The following is a 17,689-nucleotide window of genomic DNA, read 5'->3' as shown; positions in this document are numbered from 1 at the left end:
TGTTCAAACCTGTGACTCCAACGTCCTTTCACCTATCCAACCCTTGAAACACTTCAAACCCCATTAGAACGGGACAACTATTGAGCTCCAACTCTGAGGCTGTCCTGAGCTGCAGAGTGATGCTCGACTGAACACTGGGATTGAGATCCTGTCACTTCCCACCAAAGGACCGATCTAATTTCTCAATGTTTCCAGTGCAATTCAGCTTTCATCTTCACTTTGCTGCCTGGGGTGGCCAGGGAATAGTCGGGATCTGTTTCCATGGAAAAGGATGAAGAGGCTGGTTCTCTCTCTCTCCTGGAGAGAAACAGCTGATTGGTCACTAAATTAGCTCTTTAAGATAATGAAGGGTTTTGGAAGAGGAAACCTAGAGGCCATGAGTCAGGCACCAAGAAATCTGATCACAAATTCCAAAGAAACTTCTTTACCCAGAAGCTGGAATTGAACGTGGGCCTCTGGCACTGTGCCACCGTGCCCATGTGGAAGCTCTGGGAGGGGATTGAAACAATTGAGAGGATTATTCTTCCCATGGAATTCCCAGGCAGCTTTCCAACTGGGAGAACGGGAGGTTTCTTTCAATCATTTATTTTTTTCTGTAAAGGTTCTCAGGCTCATCTTGGTAAACTAGGATAATATCAAGCTGTCTTAGATCTGTTTTTCACGCAGCACCTCAGGTCTCATACAGCACAGAGAGAGGCCATTCAGCCCATCATCCATGTACTATCTCGTTGAAGGAGCTATCCATTCATCCTGTTTTATTTCCCAATATTTCCTCAAACATTTCCTTTTCAAGGATTTATCTAGTCACTTTCGAAATTTATCATTGAATCTGTTTCTAACACGTTCTTAACAACTTACTGAGGAAAAGATTCCACCTCTGGATCTTTTGTTAATTCTAGTAAGTCTGTGTCCGCTCGTTACCTCCTGCCAGTGATAATATTTCCTCATTTTGAACATGACTATTACTTCTCCCCTGAAGCCATCCTCCTGTAAGGGGAACAATCTAACTCCTCCAATCTCTGCAGCACTGAACTGATACGAGAGATTAGAAAAACTCATGTCAAGGTCCAGAAGCCAGCACTGTCTGAGGAGAAAATGAGCAGCACCAGTGACACAGCCCCAGGCACGCCCAGACATTTGGCAAGTCTATCAGCAGCAAAGGACACCCGGCATTGACTCCCTCACTCGCCTGAATCCCAGAGATCAGATCAAATAACTTCAACATGCAACGATTAATAAGGCCACGCTGTGAAACAAACTGTCATTTCTAAGTGTACTGCCCCGCAGTCTTATCGTAACGACTTGTAATGTAGAAATATCATTTTGAACTCGCAACGATTGATTAAATAAACCCTGAGCTGTTCCCTGCTGATGGTTGTGTGACATAGAGGTAATAGAGTCATAGAGGTTTACAGCATGGAAACAGGCCCTTCAGCCCAACTTGTCCACGCTGCCTTTTTTTTTAAAACCCCTAAGCTAATGCCCACATTTGGCCCATATCCCTCTATACCCATCGTACCTATGTAACAATCTCAATGCTTTTCAAAAGACAAAATTGTATCCATCTCCACTACTACCTCTGGTAGTTTGTTCCAGACACTTACCATCGTCTGTGAAAAAATTGCCCCTCTGGACACTTTTGTATCTCTCCCCTCTCACTTTAAACCTATGCCCTCTAGTTTTAGACTCCCCTACCTTTGGGAAAAGATATTGACTATCTAGCTGATCTGTGCCCCTCATTATTTTAAAGACCTCTATAAGATCACCCCTCAGCCTCCTACGCTCCAGAGAAAAAAGTCTCAGTCTATCCAGACCCTCCTTATAACTCAATCCATCAAGTCCCGGTAGCATCCTAGTAAATCTTTTCTGCACTCTTTCTCGTTTAATAATATCCTGTCTAGAATTGTACACAGTATTCCAAGTGTGATCTTACCAATGTCTTGTACAACTTCAACAAGACGTCCCAACTCCTGTATTCAATGTTCTGACCGATGAAACCAAGCATGCCGAATGCCTTCTTCACCACTCTGTCCACCTGTGACTCCACTTTCAAGGAGCTATAAACGTGAACCCCTAGATCTCTTTGTTCTGTAACTCTCCCCAACGCCCTACCATTAACTGAGTAAGTCCTGCCCTGGTTCAATCTACCAAAATGCATCACCTTGCATTTGTCTAAATTAAACTCCATCTGCCATTCGTCAGCCCACTGGCCCAATTGATCAAGATCCCTTTGCAACTGGAGATAACTTTCTTCACTGTCCACTATGCCACCAATCTTGGTGTCATCTGCAAACTTACTAACCATGCCTCCTATATTCTCATCCAAAACATTAATATAAGGGATATATCAGTGATATTTAATCATCCCTTTTGAATGAACAAGGATCCTTTGGAAGCATCTGTTTTCAATAATTTTAGTAAATCATAGAATCCTACAGTGCAGAAGGAGGCCATTCAGCCCATCAAGTCTGCACCAAAAACAATCCCACACAGGCCCAATCCACACAACCCCATGCATTTATCCTAAATAGTCTCCCTGACATGAAGGGGCATTTTAGCATGGCCAATCCAACTAACCCGCACAGCTTTGGAGTGTGAGAGGAAATCCACACAGACACAGGGAGAATGTGCAATGACCCAAGCTGGGAATTGAACTGGGGTGCATGGTGCTGTGGGGTTTATTGTATGGATTCGATAAGACTAGTCCTGTGTTTGTGACTGAATGCCGATTAATTTGTCTCCTTGTCTATTCCAGTCCATGGATCATCGCTATCGCTGGTTTCAAGCACATCGTCTCTGTACTCGACAGTAAGTATCCCTGCGAATTCCCGGTAACCTGGGGCTATTGAGACGGGGCTGTGAATTCCTGCAGTAACAGCACAGAGGCAGTAATATTGGAATTAGCACAGAAACAGGCCATTTGGCCCATCTAGTCCATTGGGTATTCATGCTGTACTTGAACCCCCTCCTGTCCTTGCTCATTCATCAACATAACCTCTATCCCACACTCCCTTTATGTTTATGTAGTTTCTCCCATGTCTATAATATTTACATCAACCTCTCCCTGTGGGAGTGAGTTCCACATTCTCACCACTCTCTGTGTAAGGAAGTTTCTCCTGAATTCCTCATTGGATTTCTAGCTTATATTGACTAGCTTATATTGATGACCTCAGTTTTTTTTTTAATTTCCCACCAGTGGAAGCATCCTCTTTGTGCCCGCTTCATCAAAACCTTTCACAATTTTCTGGCTTCTGTTAGGTCACCCTGATACTTTAAGAGAGAAAACACTCTGCCTCTTTGTCCTTTCCCACATGTTATAAGTGACTAGTGGTGTGCCTCAGGGACCAGTGTTGGGACCGCAATTGTTTACGATTTACGTAAATAATTTGGAGTTGGGGACCAAGTGTAGTGTGTCAAAATTCACAGATGACACTAAGATGGGCGGAAGAGCAAAGTGTGCAGAGGATGCTGGAAGTCTGCAAAGGGATATCGATAGTCTAAGAGAGTGGGCGAGGGTCTGGCAGATGGAGTACAATATTGGTGAATGTGAGGTAATCCTTTTTTTTTGGAATTGCAGCAAAATGGATTATTATTTAAATGGTAAAAATTGCAGCATGCTGCTGTGCAGAGGGACCTGGATGTCCTTGTGCAGGAATCACAAGGAGTTGGTTTGCAGGTTCAGCAGGTAATTAAGAAAGCAAATGGAATTTTGTCCTTCATTGCGAGAGGGATGGAGTTTAAAAACAGCGAGGTTATGTTGCAGCTGTATAAGGTGCTGGTGAGGCCACACCTGGAGTACTGTGTACAGTTTTGGTCTCCTTACTGGAGAAAGGATATACTGGCACTGGAGGGGGTGCAGAGGAGATTCACTCGGTTGATTCCGGAGTTGAGAGGGTTGGCTTATGAGGAGAGACTGAGTAGATTGGGGCTATACTCATTGGAATTCAGAAGAATGAGAGATCTAATAGGAACATATAAGATTATGAAGGGAATAGACAAGATAGAAGCAGGGAAGTTGTTTCCACTGGCGGGTGAAACTGGAACTAGGGGGCACCACCTCAAAATAAGGGGGAGCAGATTTAGGACTGAGTTGAGGAGGAACTTCTTCACACAAAGGGTTGTGAATCTGTGGAATTCCCTGCCCAGTTGATGCTCCCTCATTGAATGTTTTTAAGGCAAGGATAGATACATTTTTGAACAGTAAAGGAATTAAGGGTTATGGTGAGCGGGCGGGTAAGTGGAGCTGAGTCCATGAAAAGATCAGCCATGATCTTATTGAATGGTGGAGCAGGCTCGAGGGGTCGAATGACCTACTCCTGCTCCTGATTCTTATGTCCTTATAACCTCACAGTTATCAAAGCGGCAGAGAGATTCCTGAGAAAGAGACCATCCAGTTCCCCTGCTTCACTCCCAGTGTCACATGCTGCAATGGGATTATTGACCAATCGCAATGATCTGTTCCTAATAATGAATCCACAGCAAAGCCCAGGCGTGAGGTGGGGAGAAGCCCCTTAGGGGAGGGGGCTGAAATTGTGAACTATATTCCAAAATTATTCGTTCCTCCCAGACATTCTATTCTCATGACATCTCATATCTCAAATCACTCAGATACTATATCTGAAGATGCTCTTATCTGAGGGACAATTATCTCATTTGTATTTGAATGAATCAATACCACCTGTTCCCTGGGTAACCTATCAGATGAATCTAGAAAAGGGATAGCACAGAAGGAGGCCATTTGGTCCTTTCCCGTCCGAGGACACTTGGGTACCCTTTCCACTCCCACCTTCCTGCACCTGGCCCATCGCCCTATAGCTTATAGAACATAAGGTGCAGATCCAGGTACTTCTTAAAATAGTTTAGGGTCTCTGCCCCCACCGCCAACTTGGGGAGTGAATTCCAGACACTCACCACCCTCTGCACCTACTGCCATTTATCCTGAATCTACGTTCCCTGGTTCTAGAATTCTCCATCAAGGGAAGCAGTTTTATCCTCTCCACTCTATCTCTCTCCCGGATTATTTTATTCACCTCTTTAAAAAAAAAAATCACCCTCAGCATTCTTTGTTCAAAGGAGAATAACCCCAACCTATCCAATCTCTCCTCAGAGCCACACTTTTCCAGCCCTGGCAACATTCTACTCACTCCCTGAAATAATGCTCCCATGGATTGGTTTTGAATTCCACTCCCTCCTGCCGCCGCTCCCCCCCCCCTCCCCAAAAGGAAGGATGTGGAAGCTATTGAGAGGGTGCAGAGGAGATTTACAAGGATGTTGCCTGGATTGGGGAGCATGCCTTATGAGGATAGGTTGAGGGAGCTCAGCCTTTTCTCCCTGGAGAGACGAAGGATGAGAGGTGACCTGATAGAGGTGTATAAGATGTTGAGAGGTATAGATCATGTGGATTCTCAGAGGCTTTTTCCCAGGCCTGAAATGGCTGCCACAAGAGGACACAGGTTTAAGGTGCTGGGGAGTGGGTACAGAGGAGATGACAGGGGTAAGTTTTTCACTCAGAGGGTGGTGGGTGAGTGGAATGGGCTGCTGGCAACGGTGGTGGAGGCAAATTCGATAGGGTCTTTTAAGAGGCATTTAGATAAGTACATGGGACTTAGTAAAATAGAGGGTTATAGGTAAGCCTAGTAATCTCTAAGGCAGGGACATGTTCGGCACAACTTTGTGGGCTGAAGGGCCTGTATTGTGCTGTAGTTTTTCTATGTTTCTATGAATACTGCCCTTGCTAGTAAAAGTGGGCAGCAACAAGGCTGTATATTCCTCACTCACCGCCCCCCGCGGTCCAGCACTCCCTCAGTACTGACTCTCCGATTGAAGAACAGAAAGAAAAATAAATAAAATAAAATGTGCATTTTAAATTTCTAATATTTTGAATGATTTATTAGCTGCAGGAATGAGATTATTTGATCTCTTTCTAGGCCAGAGATGTTGGGAGTCATTGCAGGAATATGACTTTCCTCATACAGAAGTTCCTTGTGTTATTAAATACCAGCCCTAACTCACAGAACGGACAACAAAAGCAGTAATTTGCTGCAATTCCCCAGGAGGTTCTGGAGCTGCTGTTTCTATGAAGCTAACAGGAGCTCCGTATATCCAGCACCTTGTACTGATTCCCAAATTCTGGGTCCCTCTCCTTCACCATAAATTACTGGGTGATTTGTGTTTTAATAATGGAGAACGCAGTTAATTCAGCAGCAGATTCTGGGTCAATGTTTTAATTAATTCCATTGATTTTCTAACATAGTCAAATTAAATCTGGGATAAATGCTATCCTTTGCCATTCGAAATTAGCACCTCGGAAATGTCAATAATTAAGCTTTGGAATGTTTTCAACAGTTTCCCAAACCTAGCTCCACTCATCACATGTCTGAATCCGATTCAGTTTCCAAACAGAGTCTATCTCAGTCTGTCTCCAAGACAATCTGTCTCTCTCTACAAACAGTGTCTGCCTCAGTCCGTCTCTCTACAAACAGTGTCTATCTCAGTCTGTCTCATAAACACAATCTGTTTCTCTCTACAATGGCCCTGAAAGTTTATCTCCTGTTGTAGTGAGCTACTTTCACAGTTTATCTCTGGGCTTATTTTCCAAGGGGGGGAATTGGAAACATTGGGACTCGATCTTAATATCCCAGAGAGACCTTACGGGAATGAAATGAGACAGAATCAAGTCTGCGTGGTTTGTCCCACAGCTCCGTGCTGCTATTTTCTTTTTGGAAGAGGCCGTTCCACTTCATTGAAACCTATCAGTATCTTCCATTTCTTTCCACCTCGTGTGTTTATCCAGCTTCCCCTGGAATCTCTCTACACTTCTCACGTCAGTCACTCCCAACTTCCTGTTCATTAATCTCCGGGTGAAAAAGTTTCTCCTCAATTCCTTTATGTTCAGGGCCTCCAGTTCTGCACTCCCTCCACAAAGGGAAACATTTTCTCCACGACCAAACTCCTCACACTCCCTCAAGATTAGAAAAGCTGTCAGCTCAGTACTCAGCTTCACTTTTGAAGATCGAAGGGCCCAGCCCCTTCAGTCTTTCTTGATTGTCTAAGGGAAGGTCTGATATTTCTATTCGGATATCGTGTGCCAGCCTGCACAATGTATGTGACTTGATTTTACACCCACATTGAGCTGAACGGGACCCCCCACCATCCAGCCAGATGGCTGGTAGCTGGAGTTCCAAGTCAGTAACTGTTGGTCATTCATGTGGAAAGCAGATTTGTCACGTCATTTCAATGCTGAGCTTCACTCGGACAGGAACACGATAGGGTAACAAATCCAAAGGTGAAAGAAATATAGGAGAATCGGAACAGGAAGAGACAATTCTACTCTACTCAATCTGTCTGGTTGCAAAATGAACATTGTTCATCCGTTTTTTTGTAGAGTAAACCTGAATAATCCTGTCCAACACAAAGAGAAATCCCAGTTTGGAACTTTTTGATTAAGCCCCCAAGCCTTACCAGCATTTTGGGAGGAGGAAGTTCCAGGTTTCTAATCCTCTTTGTGTGAGGAAGTGCTTCCTTACATCATCCTTGTTCTAGACTTGCCTACCAGAGGAAGTTTTGTTTTCTTTCAAGGGATGTGGGCTTTGCTGGCTAGACCAGCATTTACTACCCATCTTTAATTGCCCCCGAGAAGTTCCTCTCTGCCTGCTCCATCAGATTGGTAAATTTGCAGAGCTCTCTGGAGGTACGGGGTTTTCAGACATTGATCCTCACCCGATCCGTTTGTGATTTCAAAATCCTAATCCTGACTCTGCCCTACGGGGGAAGCAGATCCAGATTTACTTCCCAGTAGACCCTTTCTACCCTTCCAACACCAATCTGACGTATTTTTCCTCTCACCTCACCCCCTACCTCTGCCCTTCACCAACCCAGGCTGATTTCTTGCCTCTGTCACTCTCTGGTTCTGGGACGAGTGAACTCATCTCTGAGGCAGGAAGGTGTGTCTTCAGAGTCTGGACGAACACTTGGTGTCTTATGGATGAGACGTGAAGGATGGTCCCAGTTGTCACCTCAGTTGGGCATGAAGATCACGTGCCAGTATTTTGAGGAGGGGGGAAGGCGTCCTCCTCAGTACCCTGACTCACATTTGTCCCTCAATGTCACTGAAACTGAAGGACTTGTCTCTATTACTGTTTGTGGGAGCGTGCTGTGTGCAAATTGGTTTCTGCACGTTCCACATAATAACTGACTTGGATTCATTGGCTGAAAAGTGCTTTGGGATCTCACACTAATCAATGCAAATTTTTCTTTGTGTGAGAAACATTATTCTGACAAAGGAATTGCATCCACCTTGATTCGCTAGGGCTGAGAGGGAGAGAGAGGAGATTAATGTGCTCCAATCCGTGTTGTCTCCTTGCAGTGTTTGACAGGCTGGCACCCTCCAGGATGTCACTAGTTCCATGGTTACTGCCAGCTGTGTGCCAATCCGCCCGGGCAAACTAAACCTATCTCACCCTGTCTGCCACAGGAACAGAGTCTGAAAAGACCAAATCCAGCATTTGAATTCAGGCCATCTGAGCAGGAGCTGAGTGCTTAATCACCATAGCAACCAGGGCCGACAAGCATATTAGTTTGAAATTTGTTCACCAACCATTGGGCTGTTTTGAAAATCCCCCAGGGACCTGCGGATGAATGAACTGTGGAAGAACAAAGATGAGTATTTTGCAGCAGTGTCCCATCGCCAGGATGCTCAGACTCAACACCGGCACATTAAACAAAGGAAATACTTGCATTTGTATAGCACATAAATAGGAAATAAATAGTGATGTCTTGAGGAGTGTACACATTACAGAGAAGGAGGTGCTGGAAGTCTTAAAGCGCATCAAGGTAGATAAATCCCTGGGATCTGATGAAGTGCATCCCAGGACAGTGTGGGAGGCTAGGGAGGAAATTGCAGGTCCCCTAGCTGAGATATTTGAATCATCAATAGTCATGAGTGAGGTGCCTGAAGATTGGGGAGTGATAAATGTTGTGCCTTTGTTTAAAAAGGGCTGCAGGGAAAAGCCTGGGAACTACAGGCCAGTGAGCCTCATGTCTGTAGTCGGTAAATTGTTAGAAGGTATTTTGAGAGACAGAATCTACAGACATTTAGAGCTGCAAGTACTGATTAGGGACAATCAGTATGGCTTTGTCAGTGGAAAATCATGTCCCACAAATTTGATTGAGTTTTTTGAAGAGGTAACCAAGAAGGTAGATGAGGGCAGTGCAGTTGATGTTGTCTACATGGACTTTAGCAAGGCCTTTGACAAGGTACCGCATGGTAGATTGTTGCATAAGGCTAAACCTCATGGGATCCAGGGTGAGGGATCTAAATGGATACAAAATTGGCTTCTTGATAGAAGCCAGAGGGTGGTTGTAGAGAATTGTTTTTCAAACTGGAGGCCTGTGACCAGCGGTGTGCCTCAAGGATCAGTGCTGGATCCACTGTTATTTGTCATTTATATTAATGATTTGGATGAGAATTTAAGAGGCATGGTTGGTGAGTTTGCAGATGACATTACGATTGTTGGCATAGTGAACAGTGAAGAAAGTTATCTCCAATTGCCACGGTATCTTGATCAATTGGGCCAGTGGGCTGACGAATGGCAGATGGAGTTTAATTTAGACAAATGCGAGGTGATGCATTTTGGTAGATTGAACCAGGGCAGGACTTACTCAGTTAATGGTAGGGCTTTGGGGAGAGGTACAGAACAAAGAGATCTAGGGGTACATGTTCATAGCTCCTTGAAAGCAGAGTCACCGGTGGACAGAGTGGTGAAGAAGGCATTCGGCATGCTTGGTTTCATCAGTCAGAACATTGAATACAGGAGTTGGGACGTCTTGTTGAAGTTGTACAAGACATTGGTAAGGCCACACTTGGAATATTGTGTACAGTTCTGATCACCCTATTATAGAAAGAATATTATTAAACTAGAAAGAGTGTAGATAAGATTTATTAGGATGCTACTAAGACTCGATGGATTGAGTTATAAGGAGAAGCTGGATCGACTGGGACTTTTTTCTCTGGAGCGTAGGAGGCTGAGGGGTGATCTTATAGAGGTCTATAAAATAATGAGGGGCACAGATCAGCGAGATAGTCAATATCTTTTCCCAAAGGTAGGGGAGTCTAAAACTAGAGGGCATAGGTTTTGTCCTATGGAGAGATAGGAGAGATACAAAAGTGTTCAGAGGGGCAATTTTTTCACACAGAGGGTGGTGAGTGTCTGGAACAAGCTGCCAGAGGCAGTAGTAGAGGCGGGTACAATTGTGTTTTTTAAACATCATTTAGATAGTTAGATGGGTATAGAGGGGCATGGGCCAAATGCGGGCAATTGGGACTAGCTTAGCAGTTTTTAAAAATAAAGGATGGCACAGACAAGTTAGGTCAAAGGGGCTGTTTCCATGTTGTAAACCTCTTTGACTCTATGACCTTTCACAGCCATAGGGTATCCCAAAGTTGTTTACAGCTAATGAGGGGCATTTTGGTGTGTAGTTGATAGAAACACAATAGCTAATCTATGTACAGCAGTGTGGTAATAACCTGATATCTGCATTCTTTTTAAGATTTTGTTGAGTGATAAATATTGGCCAAGGCTCTGAGGAGAACTGATTTCCCTCTTCCTGAAAATACAATGAAGCTGTGAGAGAAATGAGTCTCCTTCCTTCTCTGGGTTGTGAAAGGATTGATACTGAGTTCAGCTTCAACCCTCTCACTGGCACACAGCTGTATAACAAGGATATTCCTGACAAATCGCTCGCCCCTGTCCTACATCAACATCAAATGATATTCCCACATCTTCACCATTTCTGGGAGCAGTTTCCCCAACAGTCTTCTTGCTGATCTCCTGTTCCTGGCCCGGTGCTGCTGCCCAGGTCACAGCACATCTGAATCCTGCGGACCGATTGTCTCTGTCCCGGCTGTATTGGCTGTACACCTCCGGTGTGCTGTTTTAGATTCCTTACCCAGATATTCTACAACTGTGACCATCGTCAGCCCTGCAACTTGGATTTCGACCTCTCTGTTCTTTATGTTTCACCTATCGCCTGTTTAAAAGCTTAAACAGAGAGATTTTAACAGGGATACATTAAACAGGTTTAACGTTCATGTCAGCGACACTTTACATCTCAATTATTGCAATCATTCCATAACTGGTGAAGTTGTTCACAATTATACCAGAATGTTAGCATCTCCAGATAATTCCAATTTGGTGAGAAAACACCTTTTTTTCCTTTCTTGATTTTAGTAAATCATCACCGCCTCTCTATAGTGTGTAGGAAGGAGCTGCTTCATAGGGTGGCAATGCAGGAGGAAGGGTCAGCTGACCCCCCGCATCCCTGACCCCTGACCCCCAGCTCCTCCCAATATCCGCTCGGTGTTCCAAAAATATGTCAGGGCATGGTGACTTCTTGTGAGCTGTCATGGAATCGTGGATTCCCTACAGTGCAGAAGGAGGCCATTCAGCCCATTGAGTCTGCACCAGCCACAATCCCACCCGGGCCCTATTCCTGTAACCCCACATATTTACGCTGCTAATCCCCCTGACACAAAGGTCACTAAAGTCAATGTAGCATGGCCTACCCACCTAACCCACCCATCTTTGGACTTTGGGAGGAAACCGGAGCACCCGGAGGAAACCCATGCAGACACAGGGAGAACGTGCAGATTTTGCACAGACCTGAGGCCAGAATTGAACCCATGTCCCTGGCACTGTGAGACAGCAATGCGTTAACCACTGTGACATCAAGTATAGCCTTTAATTCTATCTTTTACTCTCGTTCTACCATTTTAAAACTGTACTCCAACTCTTTTAAACTCTCTAGCAATGCTGTGTTTTTATTAAGCTGGTCTGTCTCTACACCCTAGCTGTGACTATAACGCTACATTCTGCACTCTCCCCTTTCAGTCTCCCCTGTGCCACTCTGTATGGTATACTTTGCTTGCACAATGCACAAGAAACAATACTTTTCACCGTATGTTAATATACATTACAATAATAAATCAAACCAAGAATCGATCGGGAGTGAGGGCGGTGGGGGGAGGGAGAGTGGGGGCGGGGGGGTCACATGGTTTTAGCTCCATGTCATCCTGTCTGCAGCTGGGTTAACACCGGTGGCAGTGGAATGAGATCCTTAAGTGTTGGCTAATCGGCCAATTAAGGGCCTTAGTTAGCAATGGAGCCGTTCTGCCCAGAGCTTGATGATGTTGGCAGGGTTCCCATTGGCCACCACCTTCCCCTCTCCACTCTCACCATGAGCGACAGTCTGAGATTCCTGCTGGAGGTTTGGATCAAAGAGCTTTCACCGGAATGAGGAAGCGTTTCAAATATCACAGCAGCGAGAGAGAGTGGGAAAAGAACAGAATCACACAATGTATGGGAAAGTCTGCGACAGGCTGGGAGAGAGGAGCGATTAAATAACAGCAATAAGTTACTGTGCCACCTAATATTCAGCCCCTGATTTGATTCTTGTCTTTTGCTTTACAGGCTGAGGAGAAAGCACATTCCGAGGTAAGAAATGGAACATGTTAAGAATCAACTTCTCAAATCATTCAAACCAGTCAACTTGAGGAAGAGCCGCTGCTGTCCATGTGGTGTAGGTACACCCAGTGTGCTGGTAGGGAGGGAGTTCCAGGATTTTGATTCAGGGACAGTGAAGGAATGGCTGCCAAATGCCCAAGTTGGAGTGATATTTGTGACTCAAGGGGGGATTTGGAGGTGATGGTGTTCTCATGTGGCTGTGGTTTTTACTCTTTGAGTGAGTGAAGATCGTGACCGTTGATTTATGGGATCTGGGCATTGCTGGCTGGACCAAAGTTTAGCCCCATCCCTAATAGGGAGATGCCACGGCAGATGTGATTAAATTAAAATTGAGTTAGCAACAGTAAGGTCGTGAAACCCCAAACACTTTGATTGGTTTTGTGCTAAATTTACATTTGATGAGAATGTAACCTTGAGGTGATTTGTCTCCTTTAGCGATTCTCACAAGATGCTGCTCTATATCAGGTTAATGTACACTGCTCGTATACAGAGGCCATTCAGCCCATTGTGCTGTGCCAGCTCCTTGAACAATCTATCCAATTGGTCCCACTTCCCTGTTCTTTCCAAATAATCCTGCGGATCTTATCCTTCAAACATTTCTCCAGTTCTCTTTTGAAAGTTCCTCTTGAATCTGCTTCCACCGCCCTTTCCGGCAGCACCTTCCGGATCACAACAACTTGCTGAATAATATAAAACAATTCCTCATATCACCTCTGATTCTTTGACCAATTTTCTTCAATATGTGTCTTCCAAGATAAACTGCGAAGTATGTTAAGGATAAACGTGGTGAAATGTGGTGAATTTGTGGTGAAAGAGGAGTGGGTGAAATGGTTGTGAAGATGTGAAGAGCTTCGCGAGGGATTGTGTGTAAGTTGAGCTGAAACAATCGACAGGGATTGGTGACTGTGCGAGAAGCTCACATAAACCCATGTTAGTCTTCCTCAAATTCTGATCTAAACCCAGATATTTCTCTCTTCCACCACAGCAAATTCGAAAACTGCGCAGGGAGCTCGATACGTCCCAGGAGAAGGTTGCGACGCTCACCTCTCAACTTTCCGCGAATGTGAGTTACTCACCCGTCCTGTTTGAGAAAGTGAGGCAGCCACAAAAAGGCGATTGGATCCTCAGTCTATAATTCTCCAGTAGAAACTTCAACTCCAATACTTGTGTGCAGCAGTGTGGTGAGGAAATTGAGAAGCCCAGTGGGAACAGTGGTGGGTGTGGGGGGCAGCGGGTTGGTTGGGGAGAGTGGGAATTTCAAGTTAGATTTGTCAGAGAGGCCTCTCTGGGTCTTGTTGCAATATCTAGATGTGTGGAGACAGCTGTGGTTGCAGACATGTTAGCGAGATTTAAGACTTATCTGGAAAGAGAGACACAGAAGGTTTGTGAAGATAGGATAGTGTGATCAGCGTACTGTCTGTCTTTCAACCATCAATCTGTGGTGGGTCCACAATATGATGGCTAGAGACTCAAGGCATGGGGTTGCCAGCTTCACCAGCTCCAGCCTGGTATCCCCCTTTAATTAGTCGCATTGGGTGAGCAAACTTCTGTTTCCAAGCAACCAGTTAAACAACCAACCTGAACCCAGCGAGGAAAGGACAGACAGGATTCAGCTTTCACACTCAGCTGTGTGAGTCAGATAGAAAAGTAATTCTGGTGGTTTATTAGTTAAGCAGGAGTCATTTCCTGATCCACCACTGATCTTTTCTGGGGCTGGCCTGCTTCATTGGATTTTACTCTGTTTAAATTTCAAATCTCAAAAAAAAGTGGAATGCAAATGGATAAGATCAAAGCCCGGGATCAGAGGGGAACTGCTTCTGACTCATAGAATTCGAGGCTGAACCATTACTTATGGAGTGCCGCACTGTCGGAGGGTCAGTGCTGAGGGAGTGCCGCACTGTCGGAGGGTCAGTGCTGAGGGAGTGCCGCACTGTCAGAGGGTCAGTGCTGAGGGAGTGCCGCACTGTCAGAGGGTCAGTGCTGAGGGAGTGCCGCACTGTCGGAGGGTCAGTGCTGAGGGAGTGCCGCACTGTCGGAGGGTCAGTGCTGAGGGAGTGCCGCACTGTCAGAGGGTCAGTGCTGAGGGAATGCCACACTGTCAGAGGGTCAGTACTGAGGGAGTGCCGTGCTGTCAGAGGGTCAGTGCTGAGGGAGTGCCACACTGTCAGAGAGTCAGTGCTGAGGGAGTGCCACACTGTCAGAGGGTCAGTGCTGAGGGAGTGCCACACTGTCAGAGGGTCAGCGCTGAGGGAATGCTGCACTGTCGGAGGGTCAGTGCTGAGGGAGTGCGGCACTGTCGGAGGGTCAGTGCTGAGGGAGTGCGGCACTGTCGGAGGGTCAGTACTGAGGGAGTGCGGCACTGTCAGAGAGTCAGTGCTGAGGGAGTGCGGCACTGTCAGAGGGTCAGTGCTGAGGGAGTGCGGCATTGTCAGAGGGTCAGTGCTGAGGGAGTGCGGCACTGTCAGAGGGTCAGTGCTGAGGGAGTGCGGCATTGTTGGAAGGACAATGGAAGTATTTGAACAGAAGCCTAAAGATCACACAGCTGCTATATTGCAGGGATGGAAAGGTTTCCCAGTTTCTTGACTAATTATTACCCTCCAGCATGCTCAAAGAACAGATAATAAGAACATAAGAAATAGGAGCAGGAGTAGGCCATCTAGCCCTTCGAGCCTGCCCCGCCATTCAATAAGATCATGGCTGATCTGTCGTGGCTCAGTTCCACTTTCCCGCCCTCTCCCCATAACCCTTAATCCCCTCTCTTATCAAAAACCCATCAACCCGCGTCTTAAAAATATTTAGCGAGGCAGCCTCCACCACTTCAACGGGCAGAGAATTCCAGAGATTCACCACCCTTTGAGTGAAGAAGTTCTTCCTCAACTCCGTTCTAAACCGCCCCCCCCCCCCTTTATCTTGAGGCTGTGCCCCCTAGTCCTCTCTTCATTCTCATATCTGTGGTATTTCAGTTTGTGTAAGATACCTGTCGCCATTCAGAATATTACAGCAGTAACTTTACTCTTCTGAAGTGCTCACATTGGCTAGAAAGTAGCTTGTGATGATCTGGGCTGGTGAAATCTGATCTGTGTAGATTCAAGTTCTTTCCTTACAATGTTCCTGACTGAGTAGAGGAGATTTGATCAGGAGTAGTTAGGGAGATTTTTGAAGGAGTATCCGAGAAGGTAGATGAGGGCATTGCAGTTGATGTTGTCTACATAATCTTTACCAAGGCTTTTGACAAGATACCACATGGTAGGTTGTTGTATAAGGTTAAATTTCATGGGATCCAGGGTGAAGTAGCTAAATGGATATAAAGTTGGCTTGATGACAGATGACAGAAGCCAGAGAGTGGTTGTAGAGGGTTGTTTTTCAAACTGGAGGCCTGTGACCAGCGGTGTGCCTCAGGGATCAGTGCTGGGCCCACTGTTATATTAATTTATATTTATATTAATGATTTGGATGAGAATTTAAGAGGCATGGTTTGTAAGTTTGCAGATGACACCAAGATTGGTGGCATAGTGGACAGTGTGGAAGGTTATCTCCAATTGCAACGGGATCTTGATCAATTGGGCCAATGGGCTGACGAATGGCGGATGGAGTTTAATTTAGATAAATGCAATTTGGTAGATTGAACCAGGGCAGGACTTACTCAGTTAATGGTAAGACATTGGGGAGAGTTACAGAACAAAGAGATCTAGGGATATAGGTTCATAGCTCTTTGAAAGTGGATTTGCAAGTGGACAGCATGGTGAAGAAGGCATTCGACATGCTTACTTTCGTTGGTTAGTACATTGGATACAGGAGTTGTTGAAATTGTACAAGACATTGGTAAGGCCTCACTTGAAGTATTGTGCATAGTTCTGGTCACCCTATTATAGAAAGGATATTATTAAACTAAAAAGAGTGCAGAAAAGATTTACTGGGTCTTGATGGTTTGAGTTATAAGGAGGGTCTGGATAGACTGGGACTTTTTTCTCTGGAGTGTAGGAGGCTGAGGGGTGACCTTATAGAGGTCTATAAAATAATGAGGGACACAGATCAGCTAGATAGTCAATATCTTTTCCCAAAGGTAGGGGAGTCTAAAACTAGAGGGCACAGGTTTAAGGTGAGAGGGGAGAAACACAACAGGGTTCAGAAACGCAATTTTTTCAATTTTGTGTCACTCTGCAGACCCAGAGGGTGGTGAGTGTCTGGAACGAGCTGCCAGAAGTAGTGGTAGAGGCGGGTACAATTTTGTCTTTTAAAAGGTGTTTAGACAGTTACGTGGGAAAGATGGGTGTAGAGGGATATGGGCCAAACACGGGTTATTGGGACTAACTTAGAGGTTTAAAAAAAGGAGCAGTATGGACAAGTTCGGTCGAGGTGTCTGTTTCCATGCTATCAACCTCTTTGACTCTATGACTCGGACATTCTCACCTTCTGACACATAGATCAGGAACGCCCTCTTGGGAGATTGGGAAATTCCAAGCCTGAGTTTTGTGGAGTTGAGCGGGATGTCCCAGTCCTGTTTGTAATGTTCTTCCTGAGGCAGCGAGCTGAGAAATGCAGCGGGATCTCCTGACAGACCCGACTGTAGACAAGATTCTCTGTCTGTAGTCAGAGGAAAGCTGCTTTGCTACCTGCCATCGCTTTGACACAGAGTGATTGGGTAATATGTGTTGGTACAAGGCTACATCATTCATCTAAGTAGCTGGATAGCAGCCTGCCAGCAGGAGGGAGTGATGGATAATTGATAGGTCTTTCATTTGACCTTTAACAATATTAATTCAATAAAGAATAAAGAGATCCAGCCAGTTTCGTTAATTGGTTAAATTGTATAAACAGTATTCTAATGTATAATAAGCCAAAAAGACTTTGTTTCTGCATTCTGGAAGAATTTGAAATTACTTTAGCTGAAGCTAAGTTTGTTAAAAGTCTGGTCCACAGACAAATTGTTAATCTTTGCATGCTGTTGGCACAACACAATTCGATGTGTTTTAATGTGAGCCTGTTTGTGAGGTTGATCATTTATCGTGTTTCAATTAACTGAAAGCTGCAATTATCATCCCATTTAAAACCAGGAAACCAGCGAGTCTCACATTTATCACCGGGCACTCACTGTAATTTATTATAGAGGAGGTTATCGAGGCACAGGGAAGATCCCAACACAGTCAGACAGAGTCAATATGGTTTGG

At 45.1% G+C, this 17,689-nt stretch overlaps 1 protein-coding gene across 2 annotated transcripts in view; it reads left to right on the top strand.

Annotated features, from left to right (window-relative positions):
- nav3 (neuron navigator 3) overlaps positions 1 to 17,689 on the top strand; it is a 360,827-nt gene that overhangs the window by 288,612 nt on the left and 54,526 nt on the right. For both annotated transcript variants that reach the window (XM_080191445.1, XM_080191444.1), the window contains exons 21-23: positions 2,756 to 2,808; positions 12,468 to 12,491; positions 13,507 to 13,584. In XM_080191445.1, the coding sequence (XP_080047571.1) occupies positions 2,756 to 2,808; positions 12,468 to 12,491; positions 13,507 to 13,584 (155 nt within the window). The remainder of the gene's footprint in view (positions 1 to 2,755; positions 2,809 to 12,467; positions 12,492 to 13,506; positions 13,585 to 17,689) is intronic.

Source organism: Carcharhinus amblyrhynchos, chromosome 6 (assembly GCF_965287045.1).
Source record: "Carcharhinus amblyrhynchos chromosome 6, sCarAmb.v2.hapA, whole genome shotgun sequence".
Classification (NCBI taxonomy): domain Eukaryota; kingdom Metazoa; phylum Chordata; class Chondrichthyes; order Carcharhiniformes; family Carcharhinidae; genus Carcharhinus; species Carcharhinus amblyrhynchos.
Note: the sequence above shows the minus strand (reverse complement) of the source record. Positions and strands in the feature narration are given on the sequence as shown.